The sequence below is a fragment of the Pezoporus occidentalis genome, unplaced genomic scaffold (assembly GCF_034315485.1).
Source record: "Pezoporus occidentalis ecotype Australia unplaced genomic scaffold, CSIRO_AGI_Poc_V1 ctg77, whole genome shotgun sequence".
Classification (NCBI taxonomy): Eukaryota; Metazoa; Chordata; class Aves; order Psittaciformes; family Psittacidae; genus Pezoporus; species Pezoporus occidentalis.
In genome coordinates this window covers 2537085-2563810 of record NW_026916126.1, presented here as the reverse complement: position 1 = coordinate 2563810, position 26726 = coordinate 2537085, and the positions used below count along the sequence as shown (strand labels likewise).

At 41.2% G+C, this 26726-nt stretch overlaps 2 protein-coding genes and 1 long non-coding RNA gene across 5 annotated transcripts in view; 1 reads left to right on the top strand and 2 right to left on the bottom strand.

Annotated features, from left to right (window-relative positions):
• The window catches only part of NDUFV3 (NADH:ubiquinone oxidoreductase subunit V3), a 10372-nt gene extending 3571 nt beyond the window's left edge, over window positions 1-6801 (bottom strand). The window contains exons 1-3 of one of the 3 annotated variants that reach the window (XM_062602507.1): window positions 6645-6801; window positions 6249-6339; window positions 879-1844 (exon numbers count right to left, since the gene is read on the bottom strand). In XM_062602507.1, coding sequence (XP_062458491.1) covers window positions 879-1844; window positions 6249-6339; window positions 6645-6680 — 1093 coding nt within the window. In that variant the 5' untranslated portion in view covers window positions 6681-6801. Of the gene's footprint in view, window positions 1-878; window positions 1845-6248; window positions 6340-6632 lie in introns of all 3 variants that reach the window. The other 2 variants (XM_062602506.1, XM_062602508.1) reach the window with 2 other exon arrangements.
• WDR4 (WD repeat domain 4) lies at window positions 6787-26726 on the top strand. Its single transcript, XM_062602509.1, has 11 exons — window positions 6787-6966; window positions 7656-7718; window positions 8572-8718; window positions 10917-11073; window positions 11686-11798; window positions 13834-13894; window positions 15185-15283; window positions 20641-20705; window positions 22216-22399; window positions 23294-23363; window positions 25909-26726. The coding sequence occupies exons 1-11, from the start codon at window positions 6833-6835 to the stop codon at window positions 26085-26087; spliced, it is 1272 nt and encodes a 423-aa protein (XP_062458493.1). The 5' UTR covers window positions 6787-6832; the 3' UTR covers window positions 26088-26726.
• Window positions 8343-10069, bottom strand: LOC134155382 (uncharacterized). Its single transcript, XR_009961530.1, has 2 exons — window positions 9985-10069; window positions 8343-8564 (listed from the first exon to the last, which is right to left on the bottom strand). It is a non-coding gene; the product is annotated as an uncharacterized LOC134155382 (long non-coding RNA).

Sequence of the window (26726 nt, the reverse complement as noted above, 5' to 3'; positions counted from 1 at the left end):
CAAGCAACTTCACAATTATGCCACTTTTACTTCCATGTAGGCAAATTCTTTAATTCAAACCAGCAAACACAAGAGGGGTCTCAAGAATGGTATGCTACCTAAGTTGAAAGGCAAGAATGGTAAAGCACCACAGGTCAGGACAGAGGGGCATCTGCTGTTGAAATACACAGAATAAGATCAGTAGGTAAGTTAACAGGATTGATAGTAAATAAAAAGGGAAAGTTAGATAGGAAAGTATAGCTATGGGGATGATTGCAAGATACACAATGCTCTTTCCTAAAAACATCGCTGACTCCTCCCCAACTCACTACAAAAACTGGGTTACGATGTCAACATTGTGCTACTTCAACATGACTCGTTTACAACCTACTGATCTCAGAATCAATACCTGCTTCTGGCACTACCTGAAACACTGCCAAGATTTAAGGACAAAAAAAAAAAAAAAAAAAAAAGGGAGGATTTAAGCAAGAATCAGATGACATTGAATTTGGCACAGGAGAAAGGCAGCTACCAAATCCTTCCGAGCAAAGAGAAGAGGGAAAACAAGTTTTGTCATATAAAACTATGATTTTGCTCACAGTGGAAACAATCTTGTCTACATTTTCTAAGTAACTCCCTCATGAAACTATAAATACAGTGAAATGGAAGACCGCTTCCTTTCACAGCATAACTGGAAACTGAGTATTACCAAGTACTTGTAACAATCAGCAGTGAACAAGAGTTTATCTTCCAGAAAGTCACTGCTACACAGTTAGCTTCAATATAAAGATCAGAGAATCATGAACAGAGAAGATCTGGAAACACTTAAAAAAAAAAAAAAAAAAAGTTAAACCCTAGCCCAGATGAATCAATACAGTTCAAACAATTTAAAGCTGTACCCTCTATTGTGCTGCTTGCTCCAGCCTCAACTCCTCCTTCCTGCATGGTCTCCTCCTTTGCTGCAGTGCCCATCACCAACATTGTGCTTTCAGAAGTCTCTTCTTCTAGTTTGGGAGCAGTTACTTTTGCTTCTGACTCTTGTGCCTCCTTCACCATTTCTTCTTCTCCTCTGGATACCAGTTTTTGCTTTATGTCTTCCTGAGTCACTGATGAAGCTTTCAGCTGAATAGCTGCTTTTTGGGTTCCAATGGACTTGTCCTCCAAATAGTCAGATTTATGAGGGACATTGGTCAGGTCTTGCCTTTCAACCAGGCGTGGTTTTAAGACCAGCTTCTGCTGATCTGCTTCTTTTGGAGTTGATTTTACTTTGGGGACTCCTGCTTTGGATTTTGATGTTTCATTGCTGATTGATGTTTTAGAAAATGTGTCCTGCTTGATAGAAGACACACCAGTTTCTGGTTTTTGTGGCTGCTTCTTACCCACATATTCTTTGTGGGATTTCTGCGACAAGTTACCTTTTGCTAGCATCGATGCCTTTACCGCTTTGTTCTCAGAAAAGACAGAATCTCGTCTAGGAAACTCAGCTTCGGTTTTGATGGCAACTTTTGAATCGTCACCATCATTTTCTTCCTCAGAATCTGAGCTAGAATCTGAATCTGAGCTGGATGAAGTTTCTTCCTCAACTATCTCCTTCCTCAATCCTCCTCCTGTTCTAGGTTTAGTGACGTTTTCGTCCTCAAGGGAAGAAACAACTACTCGCTGAGGAAATTCAACCACAGTTTTTCTTGACATGAATTTCCTCGTATCTTCAGCAGAAGGTTTTGAAGCTTCCTCGAGGTTAGTACTAGATATGCTCTCACCTTTGTCTGCAGATGCTAGGAGAGAGCTAGAAGACAACATTTTAGGAAATTCAATTGGTGCCTTGATGGGTAGCAGCTTGGTGCTTCCCTGTGGTGCCACTAGATCTAGGAAATGGCATAAAGAGGATTATCATCATTATATTCGACACCGATGTTAGTGATCTTAGTCATACAATTTTAACTTTCTGAGATAATCTGGTACAAAAAGCAAACTCAAGTTATTATACTAAATACAGGCATTATAAAGCAGAAAGTTTTAAGACACTTGAAGTTTAAAAACCCCACAGTTCTAGTCAGCACTTAAGTTTTTGCTGCTGTGCTTTTCTCCTTGCTTTGCCAGACTCCTTGCAAGAGCTGTTCTTCTGTGTTTTATTCTGCATCATTGAAAATGGTTTAAGACACCTACCTATCTCAGATGAAGGTTAAGACAGCTTGTTAGCTGAGCTATTCAGCTTTAGCCGAGTCTGCTACAGAGATAATATTTGTCTGTGAACAAGCCAGCGAAGCAAGACTTAGTAAACAGAGCAATAGCCAGCCTCTCGCAATAGTTACCTTTAAAGCAGTAGGGAGGAATGACTCCCAAGAAAGAGAGTAAGAGAGATGTGAGGCCATATATTAAAGTATTACTTCTTCATGTGTCTATGTGATCTACCAACTGAATCATTTCTAAAAGACCTTATATCTCCTCCTGTCTTCACTATCGCCACTACTATTTTTTGAGACCTCTTTGTAAAAAAGGTCTTGGAAGACCTCCTAACGCTTCATGTTAGCCTGCCTTCATTTCTTCTCCCTCATGGATACTTTCATTTAACTGAGTTCTCCAGATAAGGAACCAACAGTTGAAGAGAAATCAGCAACTTTCAGGCCCTTTCAGAGTACCAAGTATCCCTTGGATGCTTATGCCAATGATATCCTCAGGAGGCTGATCAACAGTAAATACTGTTGTGGTTATAAAAAATGGGAGGACAAAGGACTGGGAGCACATTGAGAAGATACACTACTGCTGAAATTGCTATAGCAAAGCCATAAAACTGTTGTGAATTGCACCACTTGCAGCCAGCAGTGTAATTCAACAGATTTCCAGATTATTGTGCAGATTTAAACCCAGATCTACTTTACAGGACCGTAACTAAATGCAGCTTTCCTCCTCACAAGTATTTCACAGTAATACCTTATATGATCCAAGAAGGTAATACAATTAGTTTGTGTCCTAGGTTCAGCTATAGCAGTCATTTTTCTCTTTCTCAGTAGCTGGTGCAGTGCTGTGTTTCAGACTCTCAGCCTGGGAACAAGGCTGATAATACTGATGTATTTAGTTGTTGCTAAGTAATGTTTACTTTGACCAAGGACTTTCTCAGTCTCATGCTTTGCCAAGGAGGAGGGGAAGCTGAGAGGAAGCAGAGACAGAACACCTGATCCAAACTAGCCAAAGAGGTATTCCATACCACAGCACATCATGCCCAGTATATAAACTGGGGGGATTTACCCGGAAGGCCCAGATCACTGCTCAGGTTGGGCTAGGTATCAGTCAGCAGGTGGTGAGCAGCTGTATTGTCTCCCCTTGTTATTTCCCTTATCATTATTATTATTGGTGGTAGCAGCAGTGGTTTTGTGTTATACCTTAGTTACTAAACTGTTCTTATCTCAACCTGTGGGAGTTACATTCTTTCGATTCCCTTCCCCATCCTTCTGGGAGTGGGGGGGGGCAAGAAGGGGGTGGGTGAGAGAGTGGCTACGTGGTTCTGAGTTAATCAGCTGGGGCTTAAACCATGACAGTTTGGAATAAAAGCAAGTCTTTAGCAATGCCCAAATGAAAACATGACAGAAGAGACAAATGAAACTAAAAGCAAAGTATTTGATAAAGAAACACAGAGTTCTTAACATAAGCACAAATTAAAAAGATGCCAGCTTACTATAAAGGTAATACTTTTGAACAATTTCAGACACTTCTCTCTGCCAGATGGGAGGTGCAGGGTGAGGATGGAAGTCAGGGGGAAGTAGGAAGATGGCACAGTCACCTTTGAAAGAAGCCTGATTCCCTGCACAGACTGACACAACCAAACAGCAGCCTGTAGAAACTACTGAGTGAGTAAACATCACTCAGGATTTAAGAGTTCTTCAAAGAAGTGTACAGGAAGGTCAAACTAAAATGAGAATGCCTGAAGGGATGACAGAGAAGTGAAAGCTGAGCAAAAGCTGCCGAAGTATTAATGTTCAGTATCTTAAGAAACAAAGAAGACAGGTAACATTCAGCTTGACCATTAACAGTAATTGTTACTGGAAAAATACTTGAAACAGTAATATTTGGATACGTGAAAAAGATATGTTTCAGCTTTTAATCAGGAAGTCTAACACAACTGGTACAGACATTTTAATTGGGGTACTTCAAACTTTGTACCACCTGATCTGTCTTTGCATCACTTTGACAAAAGAACAATACACCCAAATTAGTAACAAGAATATTATGCCCACGTGTTCTTACTGATGCTTGTAACATCAGCATAATTATCAGAACATGTTCACACTAAGAAAGATGGCATGCAGAAATTACAGATATGATCCTGAGTTTGTGTGTAACCATGACCATTTTATCAAAACAAAGAAAATTTTCACACCCTGTTCCAGCCAGAATTTGAAAAAGACAGCTGCATCCTATACAGCTTAACTAACCTTAGCCATTTGCAGGGGAAACAGCTGGCTGAAAGAGGTGGCCTAAGAGGCCTCCTGACACATTCTGAAATCAGAGCTGCAGGACAAAGAATCTAGAAACTGATGCTAAAGTACATCTCAAATACACTTAACGTAATGCAAAAAATATATAATAAAAAGCAATTTGTTGTTCAATCAAGCTTATATCAATGTAGGCTTTCTTAATGAAACAACCAAGGTTTTATTTGCCTTGACATTTGAGAAGCTAATATTAGAAGCCAGAAATGTGCATTCAACTACTCCACCAGTGATCTTTTCAACAGCTATCAATGAGTCTGATTACTCCTACTGTCCCATGGAGCTTTGCTGTTTAAGCACCTGGATCTCTAATTTGGGATGGAATCTTACTCACTTCTACTCACAGTGAGCCTCTATTTACAAACAACATTTTGCACAAATTATCCCTCTTCGAAATTTGTATTCATGTTTTGCCTTCGGTCAGGGACAGAAGGGGTTCAAATACTTGGGAATGTCAAATGCACTACAGCATGCAAACCCAGGTCCACGTACTGCCTCACTTGCAAACCTATGGGGCAAGAAGCATTGTAACTAAATTTAACACAACAGGGCTGTGACAGTTCTCTGCAGCTTCTTGACTCTGTTGCCTAGAGCAGGTATTTGGATCTTCAAAGTGTTTTTCTGCAAAACAGGATGCTTTTTGATCCTGATTATCCTAACATTTCAGAAGAAAAGGGTGAACATCTGAAGTTCAAACTTCAGATTCTGCACATCATTAAAAGTAACTTGCTACACATTTCCATCAAATTTCAGGCAACTTGCAAAGCTGCTTTATATTAAGACAAATGTAATGATAACTCTCCTTAAGTCAGGTCAAGTATCACAGCAGCTAAAGAATTAAGGTGAAAGTAAACAGGAAATAAATATGAAGCTGACAGCATGGCTTATGAATATAAATATAGCTGTCCTGGTTTCAGCTAAGAGAGAATTAATTTTCTTCTTAGTAGCTGGTGCAGTGCTGTGTTTTGGCTTTAGTCGGAGAACAATGCTGATAACACACCGATGTTTTAGTCGTTGCTCAGCAGCGCTTACCCTGGTCAAGGACTTTTTAGTCTCATGGTCTGCCAGTGAGGCAGGGCATGAGAAGCCCAGAGGGAGCAAAGATGGGATACCTGAACCAAACTAGGCAAACGGGTATCCCATACCACAGCATGTCACGCCCAGTATACAAACTGGGGGGAGTTACCTGGAAGGCCAAGGTCGCTGCTCAGGTAGGGCTGGGTATCGGCCGGTAGGTGGTGAGCAATTGTATTGGGCATCACTTGTGTTTATTGTTTATTCTTTTCTCCTTTAAGTTTTATATTCTCTGCCCTTGTTATTTCCTTTATCATTATTAGTAGTAGCAGTTTCATATTATGCTTTAGTTATTGGACTGTTCTTATCTCAACCCATGGGGTTTACATTCTTTCAATTCTCCCCATCCTGTCTGGGGAAGGTGGAAGGGGGGTGAGCAAATGGCTGCATGGCGCCGAGTTGCTGGCTCTAAACAATGACCAGATGCATTCTTATCCCACACAGACCCGATTTCCACTAGACCTTTACTTTCAGTTTTCTTACTATGCAGTAAGTTTGAAAAGAAATCCTTGTTTACACAGCGATGACCTTTTACTCCCTTGGCTTATGTACCAGCAGTTCCAAGACAGTTCTTCTTGCCTATTTAATGACACCCAGGGGAGCCTTGAACTTCAGGCTGTTAACTAGAAACTCTCCTACGACCAGCCGTACACCCGTTGCCTTTTATGTACCCCCCACCACCGCTGAAGGGCGAAGCAAACATCTTACTCTTTGGCGGCTTCCCGGAGCCCGCCGGCTTGGTGCAGAGCTCCGTGGAGGGGACCGGGCCTCGCAGCCCCCGGACCTCCAGCCGCAACACCTGGAGATGAAGAAAACGGGATAAAGGCGGTTTCCAGGGTACAGGGAGCCCCGGAGGGAGCCGTGCCCACCCGCAATCCCCACTGCGCTATGCATGGAAGTGCCATCAGTCACCTCAGCCAAAGGGCTCGCAGGTGGCGCTGTGGTTCTGCCCCACGCTTGTGCACCTCCCCGCCGCCCCCCCCCGGGCCCATGGGAGAGGAGGGTGCGCCGCGGGGCTTGCGCTACTGAGCAACCCCAGCCCCTCTATCCCCCTCTGCCTGTACCCCATCCGGCTCCCTCCCTACCCGTTACCTTGCGGCTTACCGCCCGCCCGCAGCCCAGCAGCGAAGGAGCCGCCATCTTGGCGCTAGTCCCGGAAGCAGCTACCGGAATCGTGACAGACGCTCCCTCACACAGTCTCCCCTACCGCGCAGGCGCGGCACAGCCTAAAACGTCATCGCCCCGTGCAGTGACGCCGGTATTCTGCGCCCCGCACGTGGCGGTGTTGACGGATGGAGGCTGATGGCGGCTGCGGTGGCGGCGGGGGTCGGCGGCGTAGTCCCGGCCCGGCGCTGGCGCTCCGTGGGGCGCTGATGGCCGCCAGCGGCGGCGGGAAGCTCCTGGCGGCGCCGTACAGGGAGCCCGGGTCAGTGCCGATGCTTGGGGGGATGCAGATCTGAGCAGTAGAGGCCGGCCCGCTGCACCGCTCGGGAGAGTCCTGCACGGCCAGGCGCAGGCCCTGCGGCGCTCCTCGGCAGACTTTGCTGTTACTGAAGCGCCAGTTCTGAGCTTTAGTCTTGACTGTTTCCTGGCACTATTGTGCACCCACAGATGGGCAGGTGCTAGTGGCAAATGCGTCGAGTTTGAGGAAAGTAACTAGGTTGGAAGGCACCTTTTAAGGTCATCAAGTCCAACCATTACCCCAGGGCTGCCAAGACCACCACTAAACCGTGTCCCTAAGGGCTTTGTCTGTAGTTTTTAAGCACTTCCAGGGACGGTGATGCCACCACTTTCCTGGAAAGCCTGTTCCAATGCCTGAGCATACTCTCTGTGAACAATTTTTCCTAATAATCCAGTCTAAACCTCTCCAATATGCAGAATACATGGTTACTTTGCCAACAGTTCAGAATTTCTTTTTGGTATTTGTGTGCGATCCAAGCTTTTAAACTTCTGTTTCTGTAGCTCTTTGGGAGCCCATTCGGCAGAGGTGGTACTTCTGCATGTTGCAAAATAGGAAAATAATAATAGTGTGTTACAAAAGAGTTGGCGCTATTCATAGTTAAGCTCATGGTGGTTGTAGTTCCAGTGTTTTTAGTCTTGCTTTTTTGTTTGCAGTGATGATGGTCTCTTCGTGTTTGATTGTGTCAATGCAAAGAAGCCCACCTTAGGAAATGAAGGGTGAGAAAATCTGCTTAGGTAATCTGCTGTTTTCTTAGAGGGTGCACCCTCTCCTGAGATTATGTGATCATGATGAAATAATAACATAAGAGAGATGATAAAAACGATAAGATGATAAAAATAATGGTAAAAATAATGTGATGAAATTATAAGATGAGAAAATAAATTAATGGAATGACTCCTCTATCAGCTGATGATGTTTTTACTAACCCTGGTGGATGTATATATTATTTTTTTGTTCCTTTTCCATCCCAGAGGAGTGGCTACATCTTTTTCTTGTTTAGAGAAACACTAGTAGTTTAATCAATGATTCTGTATGGCTCTTCTCAATCAAGGTAGCTATGGAAAAATGCTGCATTTTTTATTAGACCATCTAAGTTAAAAATAAAAACAAACACAAACCTGTTACGTAACTCATCCTTCAAGTCTGTTCTGTAAGTCATGAGATTTCAAACCCTGGAAAAAGTGTTTTTCTTGGTTTAAGTTCAACCACTGGACATTGTTTTACCTGTATCCAATTTCACTGTTTTCTCTGAAATTTGTGTAAAGATCTGCTAGCACAAACCCTAGTGTTGGTTTTGTTTCATTGTTTGTATTTTTAGGGAGTGTTGTTTGTTTACTTGGTTTTTAGCAGGTAACAATACAGACTTAGTCTTTTTATCAGTTTCCTTTCTCTTGTTTTTTTTTTTCTTTGCATTACTGTTCAAGTTGGTCCAACATTTTAACCACAAATAAAACTTTTATAGCTGTACTTTGTTCTTTATGCTCCTTCTTGGTGGTGTGACAGCAACCTTCTCTTAAGGATTTCAGTAACTCTCAGGTTGTGAACTGTGGTTCCTCTTCTCTCTATTAGGCAGGATGGAAAACAGACAGATAAAGGAAGTGATGACATCCTAGCTTTTGCCTTCTCTCCATCAGGAGATTATTTTGCCTTAACAGATGACAACAAACGTCTGATTCTGTTCTGTACGAAGCCTTCTTGGGAATGTGTTAGCATCAGGTAAGGAAGCGGGATGTTGCATGTCACTTTGTTACAGAGTTATGGCTGCTTAATTTAGAGTTATAAAATAGTAGTACTAGCGATGTTGCCTTTTGTTGTCAGTAAGCTTCCTTTTTTTTAACTTGTACTTGCTCAAACAAATTTAATATTCTTGGGAATTCAAAGATATCTGTCAGAAAGTGATGTATGCTATGCCCCACACCAAGAATGGAATTGCGTATGTTTATGTTGTTGGCCAAAGAAAGGGTAGTCTCGTCTCTTGTTCCAGAAGACAGTGTTTGCATTTTAAGACCTGAAACTTTACATAAGCCTCGTGAACATTGGGGTGGGCCTGTAAGAGTGGTACTGACGAGTTTAATGAGTGCACTGTCCATTTCTGTTGATTTGGAGGAAGAGATGTTTTGGGGAGTTTGAGAAATCTCTTAAAAGCACATCTTTAGAGATGCTGGCAGTTGTTGTCCTTCAGTCTTCTTTGAAGACAGCCTGTAGCTGTCCACTAGAGGTCCTCCAGTTTCAAGTTTTCTGCTGCTGCTTGTGACAATTGTCTGTAAAGTAAGAGGACAATGAAGGACTTCCTGAGAAAGTGCCTCAGCATGTGATGTCTCTGTTTCTGGTGATCTCTAACAAATGTGAGGCCCTGGTTGCAAAAGAAAATGGAGCCTCTTTCAGCTTGGCTGTGTGTGAGGTATATGATGGACCTTTGGTGGGTTAACCAATGTTGTAGTGAGTAAATAATCACTGACAAAACCAGAGATGGCAAATTTCTGTTCATTCTGCTTTCTGTTTTTCACTGCTGCTCTGCCTTGTATGTCTTGCTCGTAATACATCATTGGATAATTGTTTGATATTTCAGTTTTCTGGTGAAAGATCAATCAGGATGACAGCTGCATTTTTTTTTTTGAACGTCATTACCTCCTGTTAGGAAATTGGGAATACAGGCAAAAAAAAGTCTCTTCATGAAAAAAAGAATTCCAAAGTTGAGCTATGCAGCTTGCATTGATGTTTTGTGGCAAGCTGTATAAAGGTTTTCATGTGGTGCTTTTGTAGTCAGCTTGTTTCAGACGAGGAACTTTTGAATCTTTGTGCTTAATATTAAGGGCAGTACAAGGAACTTGGTGCAAGACTTTTTCTTGCTGGCAAGGTAATCTATTTTAAAACTGTGCTGCCTGAGCCTGGAATGTGTCAGTAGGTATTCTTGTCCTATAAGTTTTCTCTTTGGTCCTTTATAAACAGTCACTAAAAACTATTACAATTCTGTCTTCCTACCTGAAGTACAGTGTATTGTTCTGTTTCCTCCAGGTGGTCACCAAATTTCACCGTAGGTGAATAGAAATGTTCATTCTCTATGATTCCTGGTGTTTGCAGTCCTGTGTTAGCACATAAGACATAGAGGGGTTTGGAAAAGAGGTGTTATGGAAAGCAAAAAATAACAGTACTAACAGTAGCTGTTAAGTTGCAGAAGCATTCTTCAGACTAAGTGATTAAACCTTTTTTAAAACTTGTTTTCTAACATACGTGGTTCTTACATTTATCTGAAAAGTTGTAAGAAAACTGTTACCTGCTACACTGGCAACTGGAACGGTAAGATACCGGCAGGTGATGAGGGAAAGTCAGTGTTCAAGTTCAGGGCTTTGCCTGGACAAGGTATCCTGAGACTGTGGCTCACTGACTGGATGCAAGGAGGAAGAGCCTGTGGGGCTCATAAAGGAGAGCTGCCTTTTATGGTAAAAATTGTCAACTAGAGAAATAGTTTCAGCGCAGTTTCTAGATGTCTTGCTGCAAAGGCCTTCCTAGGAGAACTGCTACATTGTCTTCTATTTTCTATGTGTTTTAACTTTTATTTTTATTGTGGAGAGTGCAAGAAAGTCTACCAGCTTTCTGTAGAGTACTGGCAGACTGCCTAGACAAAATGCTCAGTTGAGAAAGTACCTAAGCAAAGTGCAGGCATGCAGTTTTAATGGTCTCTCTCTTTTTTCTCCCACCCCCCTGCTGTTTGCTAGTACATAGTTTAGTCATATAATAGGTCTCAAAAGGGCTGTTTTGGCCCATACCCTCCCTTAACATTATTCTCATTGCTGCCATTTCAAGAAAGTTGCATTTGAGAGCTTTTTATCTCATGGTCTGTTTAACTGGGTCTGAATCCAGACTTGCTGTAGGTGCCATCCAGAGCTGTTCAAACTCTGCTGTTTTTCTTTCAGGTATGTGACCAGGAGATGCACTTCCCTGGTTATTACAGCTGCAGAGGATAAGATTCTGGTTGCGGACAAGTCTGGTGATGTCTATTCTTATTCAATAACAGAACCCCAAGCAGATGGAAAACTTGAGCTGGGTCACTTGTCTCTGCTACTGGATGTTGTAAGTATATGTGTCTGTGTACTTAGTGTACAATTCTTCATTCTTGCTTGTGTTTGGATCTTTCATTGTTGCTCTTGTCCCAGATTTGGGAGCTCCTTTTTGTATAAGTGAAGTATATGGTTTGGATTTCTTCATTCCAAGTTTGTGTTTGCAGAGTTTGGTAAAGAAACAGGCTTACCAAAGGGTTATGTATTCTTGGAGTGTGAGTGTTCAAAAAGTCTTCATGGTGCAGTCACAGAAGACTTGGTGATAGGAATATAGGGATATATGGAATTCATGCAGTCTGTCGTGTTGGTTGAGCTCTCCAATGTGGTAAGTTTGTTTCTTTTTAAGATGTAGTGGGACTTCCACCTGTACTGTTGCAGGTTAGTGTCTTTCACTGGACATGGTAGTCAGTGTCACTTGTCTTAGTAAATAAGAAAGTCACTATCATAATATTTGTACTTCTGTTGTCGGTACAAAAGCATGGCTTAATGTTTGCACCTGCCATTCAGAGTCAGAAGAAACAGATAGTTTACTGCTTATCTTTTTTTTTCTCCTGGTTAGGAAGAATTATGTTAAAACAAGCATTGAACTACTGGGCACCAAATCTCTCCTTCCCTTCACCAACAGGCGCTGAGTCCTGATGACCGATACATCTTAACTGCAGACAGAGATGAGAAGATCAGAATCAGCTTGGCAAAGGCTCCTTATTATATTGTATCGTTCTGTCTGGGGCACAAAGAGTAAGTTTGTTGTGTGCATAGGTTACTGCATGCAGCTCTTCACTGTGCATCAATGGATGAAGTTATTGTCTCCTCAGATCATATTAAACAACAGATAGATCTGAGTTAGAATCATGGAATGGTTTGGGTTGGAAGGGACCTTTAACGGTCATCAACCAACCCTCCTGCAATGAGCAGGGACATCTTCAGCTAGATCAGGTTGCTCAGAGCCACATCCAGCCTCGCCTTGAATGTTTCCAGGGATGGGGCATGTGCCACCTTTCTGGGCAACCTTCCAGTGTTTCACCACCTTCATTATAAAAAATGTCTTCCTTGTATCTAGTCTGAATCTGCTCAAACAGGTCCATGTCTTGTATTAAGGACTCTAGAGCTGGATACAGTAATCCGGGGGGGGATTACTGTATCCAGTAATCTACTGTACTGGGGATTAATGTATCCAGTAATCTCTACTCAGCAGAGCAGCTGTGCAGATTACCTCCCTTGACCTGCTGGCCATAAAAGACTCCAGAGCCTGGAGATTGTTAGTTCAGGATGAAGGCTACCTTCAGTCTTAGGAAGAGAAATCTTAGGAAGTATTTGTGGTTTGGACATACACTAATAGCATCTCAATGCTGAGGTCAGTCTTGGAGGTTCTGTGGTGATACAATAAAACCACATCTGTATCGATAGGAAAGATAGAGCACTCTTTCTGCCTGGATATGAGACTGCTGGGAGCTGGGGGCTGCAGAATGGTCCCATGAAGTAGATTCAAGGAATTGTGCTTTTTAATGTGTTTTTCGTGAGATTGGTTCTATTGCTATGGGCAAGAACTCAAAGGCAAGTAGAAGGATTTGTGGAAGGTAGATCATAGGGATATCCCTGTAGAAATATGATGTGCTGCTGTGTTGTCAAGTGTAATAAAATGCATGGTTCACTCTGGATAAAGTAGGAAGGATGATCTTTTCTTTCTTCTCCATCTTCAAGTGAAGATCCTTCCATTAGGCATGACCCTGCACAGAGTGGAGAATATACCTAATTCTCCTTGTGGGGCTGCTGAGTTACTTGGGGATAAAAACACTGTTCTAGGCACACTTTTCCACAAGATGATGCAGCATGGTGCAGTCCGCTCACTGTATTGGAAACAGGAGTGAAAGAAAGCCAGTGTGACTGGGGAACTTGAGATATGGGTAGCAACGTATCTAAACTTGCCCACCAAAGTGTTTTAATAAAGCATTTAGGATACAGATTAATTTGGAGTGTCAGTCTGATTTTAATAAGATTTTGTAGTCTAACCTGCAGAACTGGCATAGTATAAAAGCAAGAGACTAATGTTAAAGACCTAAATAGTCTTTGATCAGGTCAGTTTTATATGGGTCATCATTGTTGTGTTTTAAAAGCATCCGTTGTGTTTTAAAAGCCAACATGATGCTGGATTACATCATCAGCAGAGATAAAGATGTCATTATCCCACTCAGCATTTGTCAGGCTGCATCTGGAATACTGTGTCCAGTTTTGGTCCCCACTTGGACCCTGCTTTGGACAGGTTGGAGAGTGTCCAGAGAAGGGCTACAAAGATGATTAAAGGGCTGGGAAGCCTGCATATGAGGAAAGGCTGAGAGAACTGGGTTTGTTCAGCCTTGCGATAAGACGGCTCAGGGAAGACCTTACCACCATGTTCCAGTACTTAAAGGGTGGCTACAAAGAAGATGGAGACTCCGTTTTTACAAGCATTCGCATAGAAAAGAGAAAGGGGAACATGCTACCTGAGTAAATCTGTCTCCAGTGGCAATGTTCTCAGGCAGGAGGAAGTCATAATTCCTTGAGGGCAGGTGGGGAAATACTTTTTTCTATTAAGTAGAAAGTCAGTAGCATGTGTAGTATATATACATAGTATTAAGTACTGTAGACACATTTTTTTCTTCCTTCTCATTAGCTTGATGTGGAGAATCTGTTTATTATAAGGTTCTCTTTGAAATTGATGTTTTCATTTACTGTGTGTGTTTAAAGACCAGAGTGTCATGCAAGAGATTTTAGCTTTTGACTGCTTTCCCTTTAGGTTTGTAAGCAAAATATTTGTAATACCCAACTATCCTGATCTGCTGTTGTCAGCTTCTGGGGTATGTATGGCAATTTCTTCAAAAAAGTATTTTTTTTGAAAGTTTAGACTTTAAAACCATTGTTTGCTTGTGTTTTCCATAGTTCTTTGGGATACTTGGAATAATCTTTGTGATTTACAGCATGAACTCTCTCCTCCCCCTTTCTCAGCTTTCTGTTCAGTGTTAACCATTCTATTGGTAGATAATGTAAGAGCCATTTACTGTGCTTATAGCAAGGCTAGGTTCATAAGATCTTTGGAATGGAGAAATCACAAAGTCCTCAGTGTTTCTTCATCATTAGTTCTTGCTTTGAAACGCAAACTTTAATCATTGGGCTATTAAAGAACTTTGAAGTGAATAGGTATTACTGCCATGATGAGTGTCTTGAGAATGAATGGCCTTAGGGGTTTTTTTAGAGCTTTTAAGATGATAAAGTTGTTCCCTTTAAACCCTCCCACTTGTTTTCCTTTGTGGGACTTCCTTCGAATTATATTCTTGCCGGTATGTCCTTATAGTGCATCCATGTTGTGTAGAGATTGCACTGCAGTGCTACATAATGCTTGGATGAGGACTGAAGAAGTATTTCCTGCCCTTCCTCCCTCTCTCTTTTCTTAAATAGATGGCATTCTGCTGTCATGCCACACCTGTACAGAGGGAGTAGATGGAGTTGGTCTAAAAGAAGGGAAACAATGTGCTTTGTTTTCTCAGACTACCAAAACTGCATAGGAAACAATGTTTCTGTGAAGATGTGGAGACTGCAATAATTCTTAGCGTTTTGCTTCAGCTGCTGCTCTTGCTGCCCTATGGCTCTTGTCTCTTGTTCTTCTAATTCTGTGATTCTGTGATAATTCTTTAAACAACTCTAGCATTAGTGCTGTGTATGGCTGTATTTATTCTTAGCAAATGCTCTTTGAGGACTGTTTTTCCAGAGAGGTGTTTAGCTTCTTTCCAGCAGATTACTAAATCAAATGAGAATTTGGGTGATAACAAGAGTAAGGGCAGAGAAGTGCAACCTGGAAGAACTGCCATTAAAATGCTGAGCACATGTATTGCTTTGCTATTTGAGACAAACTTGAAATGCACTCCTCCAGCTATGCAATTTCCACTTCAAAAGGAGTATTAAAGTTAGCATGATTGAATAATTTAGAATAGAGTGGGATAATTATGTTAATTAAAATGCTTTATCTGGAATTTGAGGTCTTAGTGTGGGAAGCTGCTCAGGGAAATAGGAAGTAGCTGAAGGCCACAAGCAGCCTCTCTTTGCCTGAGGTGATGTTAGTAATATTCTTGTGTCGCCTTCCATCTGTCCAGGATTCAACTCTGAGACTCTGGGAGTACAAAAGTGGTGAAGAAGTGTATTGCTGTCATCTAAGTAGCATCTGTGGGACTGAGGCAGCCAAAACTGACCAGGTACGCCCTGCTATCCTCCTGATTCGTGTGACTCCTAAATGTGTTTGTTGTGTTTTGTTAGGAGTTCCTCTTTTCTGGCGGTGGGTTTGGAAGCTATGTGAGACCTAGCAACCCAGTAACCTGGGATTTCAGGAGAGGAAGAAGGTCCCTGAAATCCGTTCTCGTGACTTATGTGCATTTCTAAGAAGTGCCAAGTGGTGACCAAAAGCAGTTGTTATTCTTCCCAAATACTCTGCACAATGGACAAAGCTTCACTTGGAAATTTTTCCAAAACCACTGTTACTTTAGTCTCTTAGCTAGAAAATACCTTGTAACATTGGAAAGATCTAAAGAGTCACACAATTAAAAAAAAACAAAAAACCAGCAAACCCCCAACTTAGAATTTCAAGAGTTAAAGTTGCAATTTATCTGGTCAAAAAGAAGTTTTGTAACATTTGTAACCAGTCACCTGCAGTGGTACTGCCCTCTGGGGACAAAGCACTGGGCTTGTTCCTTTGGGTTGTTCTGAAGCTGGGCAGTGTCGAAAATTAATATGAGCTCTTATGTGAAAACTGAACATCTTCTCTTCTTAGTTCTTCTTTGCTTGCAGCCTGTATATGAGTGGTATCATATAGCCTTTGTGGTGCTACTGTGATTTGGGATGCTAATCTAATGTGAGCAGTGGTTCTGGTAGTACTCAATCTTTGGTTTTGTTCTTTCTTGTCACATGAACTGGCATACAACCCTATTAGCAGTGAAACAGCATTCATTCTTGTCCCTAGGACCAAGCCCCTAGGGACAGACCTGACAATTCCAGCATTTTTTTTTCTGTGCAGAAGACATCAGCAAGTTGTTCTTTGTGTGGGAGTAATAATGTGCAACTTTTGTCTGTATATAAGCCCAGAAAGGCAGCTGCTACTTATGTCACAGCATTCAAAATGGGAATCTTAGTTGAGGCCTAGAGTTCCTGTTAGCAGGAACTCAAGTTAGTATCTATATGGACAATTTAACCTGCTTCTGAACTTGAAAGTATATTTTAAAGCACACCTCTTTTATGAGAGGTCTCTATCTCAGATGTGCTTTAAAGCATATCAGCTTGAGTCTGGTGCCTTAAATCTTTGAAGCAGCTACTGCTTATGTTTTTCACAAGCAAAAAATGGGGTGTACCAAATTAGGAGACAAGCCCATATAGCTGGTATCCTCTTACATTCTGGGTGCAGGAGGATTTGAATGGGGAGGGGAGTATGAAGATTGAAGCAAATCTACAAAATTACTTCTGGAAATAAGCAGCTTGGGGAGTTTCAAAGCCAAAGTGTTTTATCTTTGTGTTCAAAAGTAGCTAATGAGACTGCTTTATTGACACAAGGTGGTTTGATAACCACTAAATCCATGTCTGAAGTAATGTTGCAAGGCATTTCTGTTGGAGGGAAAAATGGTTTTATGTTAGAATACTTTGACTTCTAGCTTTATTGGATCATCAAGGACTAGTAAGGATCTAGCTGTGAAATGGGGAATCCTAATATTAATTTTAAAAATGCTACTTGCTGCTTAGACTAGCTTAACATTTAGTAGGATAGCTTGCATGTAAATTAAGTGCTTGATCTCACGCTGAATCCTAACTCCATTGTTTACAAGTTTGTAAAAAATAATATTAAACTATATCATAAACCTCAAATGTAGTGTTGGATAAACTAACAGAGGTTAGAGGGAAAAATAAAAACCTTGTTGTTGAGAGCAGGAATTGATTTAAAAATAATCTCCACCTCTCTAAGAATGTTCTTGAAGACTTCTGAATGTAGTTTAGTAATACTTGCCTTGTCTCTTAACACACTTGATAAGGTGTGTTCCATAGGATACTCTTTATGATGGAGTCTTTCATAGAAATTTGGAGTGCTTTTTGACTGTTTGAGGAGTCGCTGTTTAGCATCTTTACCTTGGTGTGAGTAAGCAATGACAGAAGGGGAAAAGCCGCAACTGTGGGTTAATAAATATAACACAGCAGTTAATAAACTGTATTCCTGTAGTGTTTTGTAGTTCTTCTATCCACTGTCATGTGCCTCTCCTAACAGTGGTCTTGGAAGCCTCAGGCTTGCCTGTTGCTTTAATCTACAAAATTCTGCTAATTGCCTACTCTTACAAGCATTCCAAAATCTGTCTCTGATGACACTAAATTTGCATGATGCTTGAGCGGTGCAGGAGACTCAGAATTTGTACATCCTTGGAACAGTGATCAGGCATCATGTCCCAGCAATTACAGATAGAGAAATGACAGATTTAAACCTTAATGTGGTGCATTGCCACATTTGTGTTGTATCGCTACACAGCTGTGAATATGTACTTTCCCTATGATCAACAGGACCAAAGGGGAAAGACTTGTGTTTTGCTGGCATCATAGTTCCAGAAGATGATCCAGAGATGATGTCTGGTGGTAGTATTCAGTGATGCTACACATCCAGATGTATCAAAGATCATCTTCACAACCTAGAGTGACATTTTTAGACTGAATTTAAGTGAACAGTCTCTTGAGTCAGTGCTTTTTAGGTTGTAATTAGCATGCTGTCTGCGAATGACTGGCAACCAGAGGTGAGGTGGGGGTTTAAGTGTTTTTTTTCTTTTCTTTTGCTTTGCATTTCATTTTTACCACTGATAACTGCTGTGAATGCAGTGAAGCTTGAAACACAACTTGAAGCACAATGATAATGGAATCACCAGTAATGGTGTGTCATGTGAACACATAAATGTGGGTTATTTTGCTTGGCAGATGATGAATACATGTCTGTTTGGGGAACACGGGAGTATTTTTTACAGTGTAGCGGTGGTTTCAGTTGATGGATTGCAGATCCTTGGTTCATTTTCCCACTAGAATGGGAGTAATTCTCTAAATTCATAGTGCTGTATTTTTCCCACTTCGGAGCTTTCACCTCATGCAATCCTCTTGACAGCAGAGGTTTGTTTAAAGTCCAGAACATGAATTGCACAACTCTACCCCAGTAGTCCAGTACATTAATTTTTCATGGGGTCACCCCTTCTCACAGCTGATATCAGAAGTTAATTTTAATGTGTTGGCAGGCTGATAAGTGTCATATAAATGCTGAATAAGTTCAGAGAGTATCAAGTGAACTGTTTATCTGTTTATCACAGACAGCTCTTACAGCTTTTCTTGAGGTTAACTGATTTCATAGGCTTGTCCTTGAACAAGATACTGCTCTGGGGCTTGCATTCACTGTGCTTATAGTTGATTTACCCACACATGGAAAGGAAAGAGCTTGCAAAGAAGATGCTCTTTCTTGTCTCTGTCCAGCTGTGAATAGCACTTGGTTCAAATCAAAAAAGCTTCCTCCTCCCTCCCCTGGTGAGGTTGGAGGAGAGCTGCTATGTACCTCAAGTTCACAGAACCCTTTGTCTCTCTGACAAAGCACTCAGCTGTGTAGGTGGGCTCTTCCCATCACTGCATTTACCCTGTGTGTTTGCCATGACACAGACAGAGAGGCAGAGCTTTGTTATGAGAAATAATTGCTTCAGTTTTTAGGTTTATATATATTTATCTTGGCTTGTTCCCTTAAATGCCTAAAGAACCCACTGGTGGTTACAGTAAGAGCTGTCACTTCTACACATAAAGCTGTGGTGTAAATGGCTCCGTAATGCAGTAGCCACATTTAGATGTATTATTAGTTAGATGTATTATCTACAGAAAGCCTTTCTGATTCAGCCCACTTATCCTACCTGGCATTTGGAGCTGTAAGCATTTTTTTTACGTCCGTGTGAAACAGGGGTCCTGGGTCCTTATGCTAAATATGGATTAACAACTTACTGTTTCTGCAGAGTAGCAAGAGACTAGACCCGTGTGTTTTGCAAGAGCTCTGAAACATCAGCCTTTTAATAAGGTTTTTCATAAAGGGCTCCTCTTCTGTACAAACAGGCAGTCAAGTACATGAGTGAAAAGTGTGTGCATGCTGCTGTTCTTGCTTAAGATAGTATGTCACAATGGGTTTTATTTTTTTTTCTCATGGTATGATATAAATATAGATGAAAATTAGAGTTCCACAGTGCATATTTATAGTTACACAGCTATATTTATGCCATCAATTAACTAACTTTTCTGCAGTTGGTTTATCTTTTAGTAGTACTGTTGACAAAATAGCTTCTGGTATTAAACTTGCTGACTTGAATTTTGGGAGCTGTACAGCTTGTTTTGCTTTCCTACATTGATTGCAACATTCCAAAACAAACAGCCTGACAATGCCTCTATGTCAGCTGGCAGCTCAAAGGGTAAAATCCCATGTTTACTCCCAAACTCAGCTTAAGCTGATGAAACAGAAGTTCTGTTCTGTATAGTGACCAGTGTCGCATTAGGGAAAGAGGTGAGGGCTCAAGAGGGACTTGAGGATGCATCTGAATTATGCCAGCAGAGCATCAAGATGATGTATTCCCTGCCCTATAGGGAATAACTAACTACATCTCTAGTGGGAGGATTATACTAATCAGAAGCGCTGGTTATCGCTGCTTCTAAAATATACTTGAGAATCAGCCTTTTGCCTTTGCAGTTTTGTCTTTCACATTATATAACAGACACTTTTGTAAAAGCACCCTAGGGCATCTTCTTGCACTTTCCCTGCTCCTCCCAAGTTCTTCCCACTCTAGGAGCCTCAAATCAGTTACAGAATATTTCAAGTAGTATGGTTTATGCAGCAAAGATTTTTCTCTAATTCTCTCCCAGACAGATAAAACAAGGTATCTTATAAATTGGGAGTGTGTTGCCAGTATTTTTTTATTGTTCTTGTGGGGGGGGATTTTTCTGTGGGGTTTTTTATTTATTTTTTTTTTAATGAGGAAGATGGCCTCTGGCAGTCTTGTCTTGTTCTTCAGAACATGTTTTCTGTTAAGTGGTATGGCTTCACCCAGACACATGTTGAAAAAGCAGACAGTGCAGCAAGGATATTAGCTATGCATCACTATCTCCTTTTTTTTTAAAGCAGCTAATGGCTTATGTTTATAATCTCTAAGTTGCTAGTGTGATATCCTGGCTGAGCAGGCTCAATGTTGATGGTTTGCCATTAGCATTGCAAGAGAGGATGTTTGAGGGTAGCATACTTTTCGTTCAATTGTTAGCTTATCCATTAAGAGTACTTCACTAAAACCTTTACATTTGACCTCTGTTTGGATGGCTGTGAAGGGAGAAGTATGGAAAACTTAATAAAGCAGCAAATACTGGTACAAAAATATACTTGACTGTAGTTTAAAGGTAATTATGTTGCTTTACTTGCTGTAAATTAATACATCTGCTAAATTTTAAAGGCCAAGACATGAAATGGAATGTGAATTTTCTGTCCATAAATGGTTTTAACTTACAAGGATATTTCTTTTTCTTTTCCTACTAGAAATACACTGTGTCAAGAATAACCTACTGCTCTCAAGGTGGTTTTGTTGCCATTCTATTTGACTGGTAAGAATAAATGAAATAGTGGGTCAAATTGTTGCAGCTTTTTGCAAAGGCAAGAGCAGCTTTCCCTGTTGGCTGCTCTAACTCCTCCTTGGCCTGCAGTACTTGGTACTGTGGATCTTCAGGCATCTCAGGCATGTCTCTTGAGTCCTCATTGTACTTGGTCTGAGTTCAGAGGTGAGTGCAAGGGTTACCCAGCTTAGTTGAATTTTGCAGACTTTGTGATGCCATTCCTTCACAGGAGGAAATGCAAGGCTAGGATGCATGTGAGCCCTGGTTTGTGCTCAGGATGTCTCCCTTAATTGCTGTGCTTAACCCATGTGTTTTGTGTCCTGTTTTGTTCAGGGTGCTGTGGTGATGGAGTGGCCAAAATTCTGCTACTATATTCTGCTCCTGTAAATGGGATTGGCTATTCTGTTTAAAACCTCAACATTGCTTCAGTTTAAAATTGGGGGGGGGGGGGGCTACACTGACTTGTGGGTTCAAATGTATGTATTATGTAAGGAGAGAGTGCTCAGCAGCTGAAGGGTTTAAGCTGGCGGGGAAATGTCTTGCAGGGATGGACAAGCCCTTTTTCCCTCTCCACAGCATCTTAAGCCTGGCAAGGAAGCTGTTCTTCCTGACAAAGCTTGCCAAAAAGAAAGGGAGCAATTGCCAGAGCTGCCTGTACAATGAAATTGGCAAGCTGACCCCTCAGTGGATTTGCTCTTTGCTAGAGCAAGGAGCTTAAGTTGCTTCCCTTCTGCATGGGCATACAAACTGGCCTTGGAAGGGGAAGCCATGTCAGCTGAGGTCTGTGCCAATGTCACTTAGCCCAGGGGCCCCGCCATGCTCTGTGTCAGGCTTTTATTTCCAGCTTCATGGCCCAGCATTTCTAAACAGTGCTGTCATATGGATCTGGTAAAACACATAGGAGAGGGCTGAGCTGTTCTGCCTTGGCACACTGGGGACCTGTCTGAGGGAGACAAGAAACTGTACATAGGGGCTGTGCCTGCTAGAGGAATGAGTGCTGAGGGGAGAGGCAGAGATAAGTGCATGGCTGTTCTTCAGCCATGTCAAGGTTTCCTGTCCTTCTCATTCTCTCTTCCCTTCCCAGGCACGCAGTTCCTTTACTTTTCCTTTGTTATGGCTAGAGCTCAGCTACATATTCCTTCAGGTAGGCCTCCTCTGTAGGCTGCTGTGCCCATGATGCAGCCCTCCTTATATAAATCTTTAGTAAACCATATGAAATTCTCTTTACTACTTTTTTTTTTTTTTTTTCAAGAAAAGACAGAGTTGACTGCTTTTTCATTCATATAACACTTGAAAATACATTTGACGTGTTAGGTATTTACAGCTTCTGCTTAAAATATGTAAGCAAACTGCACTTGAAATGCTTGGGTATTTTTTGCAATTCCTAATGGCCTTGCTTCAGCTCTGTTTGGAATTAGAGTGGGTGTTTGTAGTTTGCTGAACGAGTAATGGCTGTAGGTGGATTTAGTAATAATGGTAATTAAGTTTTTCCTTTCAAAAGTATTCCCACAGTCTACGTCTTTCAGCTTGATGCCGTTGCCAAGCAGCTAGTTTACAAGCAGCAAATCTCTTTGAAGCATAAAGGTTGGGACATTGCGTTTGAGGAAACAGGAGAACTATGGATGTTGCAGGAAGACAGTGAAGCTCCTCTACAATTGTACAGACCATGTGATGGACAGTGGAAGGTGGATGCTTTTTTTATGCTAACATCCTGAATGTTTTGTGTTGGCTTGAGGCCATAACAAAAATGGAATAAACTATGTTCTGTGACAGCTAAGTGGCACACTTCTCTATGTCTTGAGATGGAGTAAAAGCCATAGATACGCATCTCATTCTACTTCTCTTCTGCATATAATGCAAAGCTGCTGAGGGCTTGTTACAAATATTAGTCTCTTCTCTGGTAAAGCTGACATCTGGTGTAGCAGGATCAAGTTAGAGCCATTGTCAGCCACTGTATTCTGCGCTTTCAGCCATTACTTGTGCTTTCTGTGTGCTACACCTGAGTATTTAAAGAAAACCCCACAAAACCCAAAATCCCATTGTGGTTTGCTTAGGAATGCTTTCCACACAGCATTCTCTGTGCCTTCCTTTGGGGACAAGGCATTCTGGGACCATTAAGGGGATTCTTTTTTCGCTGAGAACAGAGAGTCAGAATTGAGGGATGTGCTGTCAAGTTCTCTGTAATAGCCTATTCAACAGCTGGAAGCTCGTTTTTTAGCTTTGTAAGTCCCTAGCTAATTATGGTATAGTTGTGAAGTGGTTTCAAATGAACCTTCTAAGTATGTTTTTTTGACCATTATGTGTTCCTTGTGGTATTCTTTTTCCTCACAGAGTAGTAGTAAGTGGGAATCCATTTTCTTCTCCTTCAAGCTGGAAAGCTTCCTCAGCAGAACACATGTTCTCAGACTGTGACTTTCTATTGCAGTCCTGGAGAAAAGGAGCCCAAAAGAGATCTTGGAGGATTTATGCTCACTTTCCTTTTCACTGTACTCCTCTGAGAGCTGCATTTTCAGTGTGTTATGAAACATGAGATTGCATGATATTTTGGGAATAATAAACAGTGTCCCTTCTTTTCCTAGGCTGTAACTGATGACAAGGGATTACAGAAGATGACAAAATATCTTAAAGACAACTGGGCAGTGTTTGAAGGTGAGAAATTTGGCTGAAAGGCCCAGGAAATGCAATTTTTACAGCTAAAGCATAAAATTTAGGAGCAAGATGAGAGTTCAGGTCAGTTCAGGTAGCTGTTGAAGTCAGTCTTTCAGTTTTCTCAGTTTCAAGCTCTGTCTGGTATGGAGGTTAGTGCAGATCATGAAGTGTGTTCAGATTACTGTTATCAAAGACTATGTAGGTATTTAGATCTGAATTGTAGCATTATAACTGTTTTGCAAAGAGAACTTATCACAGGGATGTATGTAAACACCCTATGACAGGGCAGCTGGAGTCTGTCTAACTGCTGTAATATCAAATATTGTTGTTTGTCATTTTGTCCTTACCTGGCAAGACACTTTATCAGGAGTACAGGGGAGATAGTAAGAATGGAATAGCCATGGGAGGAGCAGCTTTCCTGTAAAGATGGGCCATTTGGGTCCAACTTGGCAAGGTAGATTATGTGAAACTTGCTGTAGCTGGAGGGTGTTAACTTGGATGGTATCACAGATGAAATTGCTTGGTATCAGGGTTCATTCATTTTGTTCTTGATTTCTGCCCCACCCTCAGTCTCTGGCAGAAAAATACTAGTTCAGAAGCAGCCTATGGTTCTAGGGGTTTTTGTACTAAAAAAAAAAAAGCAAAACAGCACCTAACTTTATTTAGAACCTGAAATTATGGCAGTGGTGGCTGCAGGGTAGAGAAAGGTTGCAGCATGTGTTAGTGGATGTCTCATTATATTGTGAGAGTTGATTAATTGAAATTTCTTTCCTGTACTTTGCTAGGAGACTAGGAACCTTCCTTAAAAAAGGTGTTAGTCTCCATTGGTCCTGTGGTCTTTTCTTTCTGGTCATATGTAAAGATAGAAGAGTTGCAGGAATTTGCAGTCTAATGTAAATTCTCCTTAATATTCAGTACTGGATGGTTTAGGGGGTAGCTGTCAGTAAGCTGTCATTAAGTTGGTATAGTCTTTGAAATCTAAGAGGAAATCAGGTATTGCTTTGGAAGGGAGACTGTTTGCATGTAGATGTCTGAGTCGTGGTAGTTACAGCCAGGCAGATAATTAGAAGTGTAAGGTCTTGAGTGAAAATGAGACCTCATACTTACAACAAAGAAGTAAAAAGAGCAGGCAGGGGGGAAAAGATTCTGAATGCGATGAAACAGTGTAGCAGATTGCTGTGAAACCTGGTAACTGGCTACATCTGCAGCTGGGAAAGGGGGACTACTGCTCAGATGACAGTGTCTGTTATTGTTAATTAGTAAGGGGAGGCTCATTTGATGAGCACTTATTCCACTGCATAATTAGTGCTTGAAAAGGTAGCTACTCCTTTTGAAAAAGGGGATCATTCTATTGTTTAACCCAGTCTTAATGCCTGCATATAGTTCTTTTATAAACTTGGTTCACCTGATTGCTGATTCTGTAGGACTTACGATACATAGGTTGGTCTTGAAGTATTTGTTGAACAGTTTGACATTCTCTAATAACTGATGTCAGAAAAAGACAGAGCAAGATTTAGTGCAGACTAGTCAGAGAGTGGCATGGATGTTCAAACTGACAGCACACAATTTATTCCAGGGCCAAAAGCCAACAACGAAATTGGTTACATAAGACCCTCAAAAGTAAAAGCTGCCCTTTGCTGTGCTCCAGCAAGCGAAAGTTACTTTGCTTGTCTACCCAGAAACGGGGGATGCTGCGCATACATTACTGTGGAGTAGCACACCAGCTTCAGGACTGAACCCTGGCAAATACTGGATTTCTTTCCGTTTATCCTTTAAGATCAAGAACTTTGGGAAGTGGGCAAACATAGGAATACAGAGAGACCTAGAGGTCGCTGACTTTGTCAGATACCATTTGGAAATTTGGACGTAGCCAGCTAGTCCAGTTCTCTGTTCTCTGCAGAAACAATTTGATTGGGGTATTTAAATAGCAGTTAGCTCCCTGTTAAACTTGTCTAAGCTTACAGTGTTGGAGATGGTATGATGGATATTATGCTGAATTCACGGAAGGTGTAACAAAACTGGGAGTGAATGCTTAGAAAATGCATATATGCTGTAGGACATCACTATTTGAATTCTACGCTTGGGTTTCTTTTAAGTTAATATTCATGGAGAGAAGCCTAGGAGAGAAGCACAGTTAGGTAGCATACACCTTTGCAGTGCGTAGATCTTGGGGAACAACTCAGTGGGATGTCTTAACAATAAGATGCAACAGCAGTTGTTTTAAAAACAGAAGTCTTGAAGTCTGCAGATCTCCTACGTGTAAAGAGAGCTGTGTGCACTCATTGCCTCAATGTCAGGTGCTTGCCTGTGCATGAATTTTTTAGCCAAAAAGTGAAGGTTATGCTTGACTGTGTGGATGCTAAACAGAAGCTTACCAACACAAACCAGGCTTACACAGTGTAAATGCTGGTATTTAAGGAACTGGATAGGATCACAGTAAATGAGTTGAAATGCCAGCTATCCAGAATTGCAGTACAGGAAGTGGCTGATGAGACCATTAAGGGAATCAACACTTGTCTTGTGTTCTTGCTTTGCCCGATTGTAGGTTTTATTGGTGCAGAGAGCTACTACAGCAATCTCTACAAGGCTTCATTTGAGGACGTGGACACTTACCTACAGAAGAAAGAGGAAAAGTTACAGCAGAAGAAAAAGAAAAGGCAGGATCTGCAGCATGGTGCAAATGGACAAACAAAAAAGATGAAGACTGAAGAATCATCACTGTGATACTCTGTTGGCTTACAACTTTTGCCATGCTGAAAGGAACTGATCCGATTGCGGACTGTTTTTAAATGTAAGATGAATTATGGAAGAAGACTGGTTTAACCTTTTACTCAGATTTGGGTTTTCAGTTAATGTGATAGGCCAATATCCTGCTTGCAGCAGATAATGCATTTACGATATGCCTAAGCTTCTAGCAGCATGCAGGTGTTAGCGCTTCAGTTCTAGGAATCTCTAATGCATGATATATAAATCCTTGAGATAGTATTTTCCTTGAAACGGGATTTTCTTTTTGCCTACTGTGTTTAGGCTTTCTTCTTCAAGGTGGAATTATGCTGATTAAAGTTGATGTGATTTTTTATTTTTTGTTTGCTTTTTCTTTTAAGCTATTTAAAAGGCCTATTAGTTAATGTAACTAACTTGGTGCACTTGGCTATGGGAAAGGGAATGTAGGGAAAATTCTTGCTGTATAAGAAAGGCTTTAGCTGAGACATCATCATCTCTGTTTTTACCCTTTACCTTCCTTTTATATGATAGGGATTCTGTCTAGCTTCTATTTAATTGCTTTTCACTTATGGCATATTTCTATAGGAGGAAGTGTGAAAATAGATTTTTATATCCCAGGAAGTAAAATGTGTCCATCAA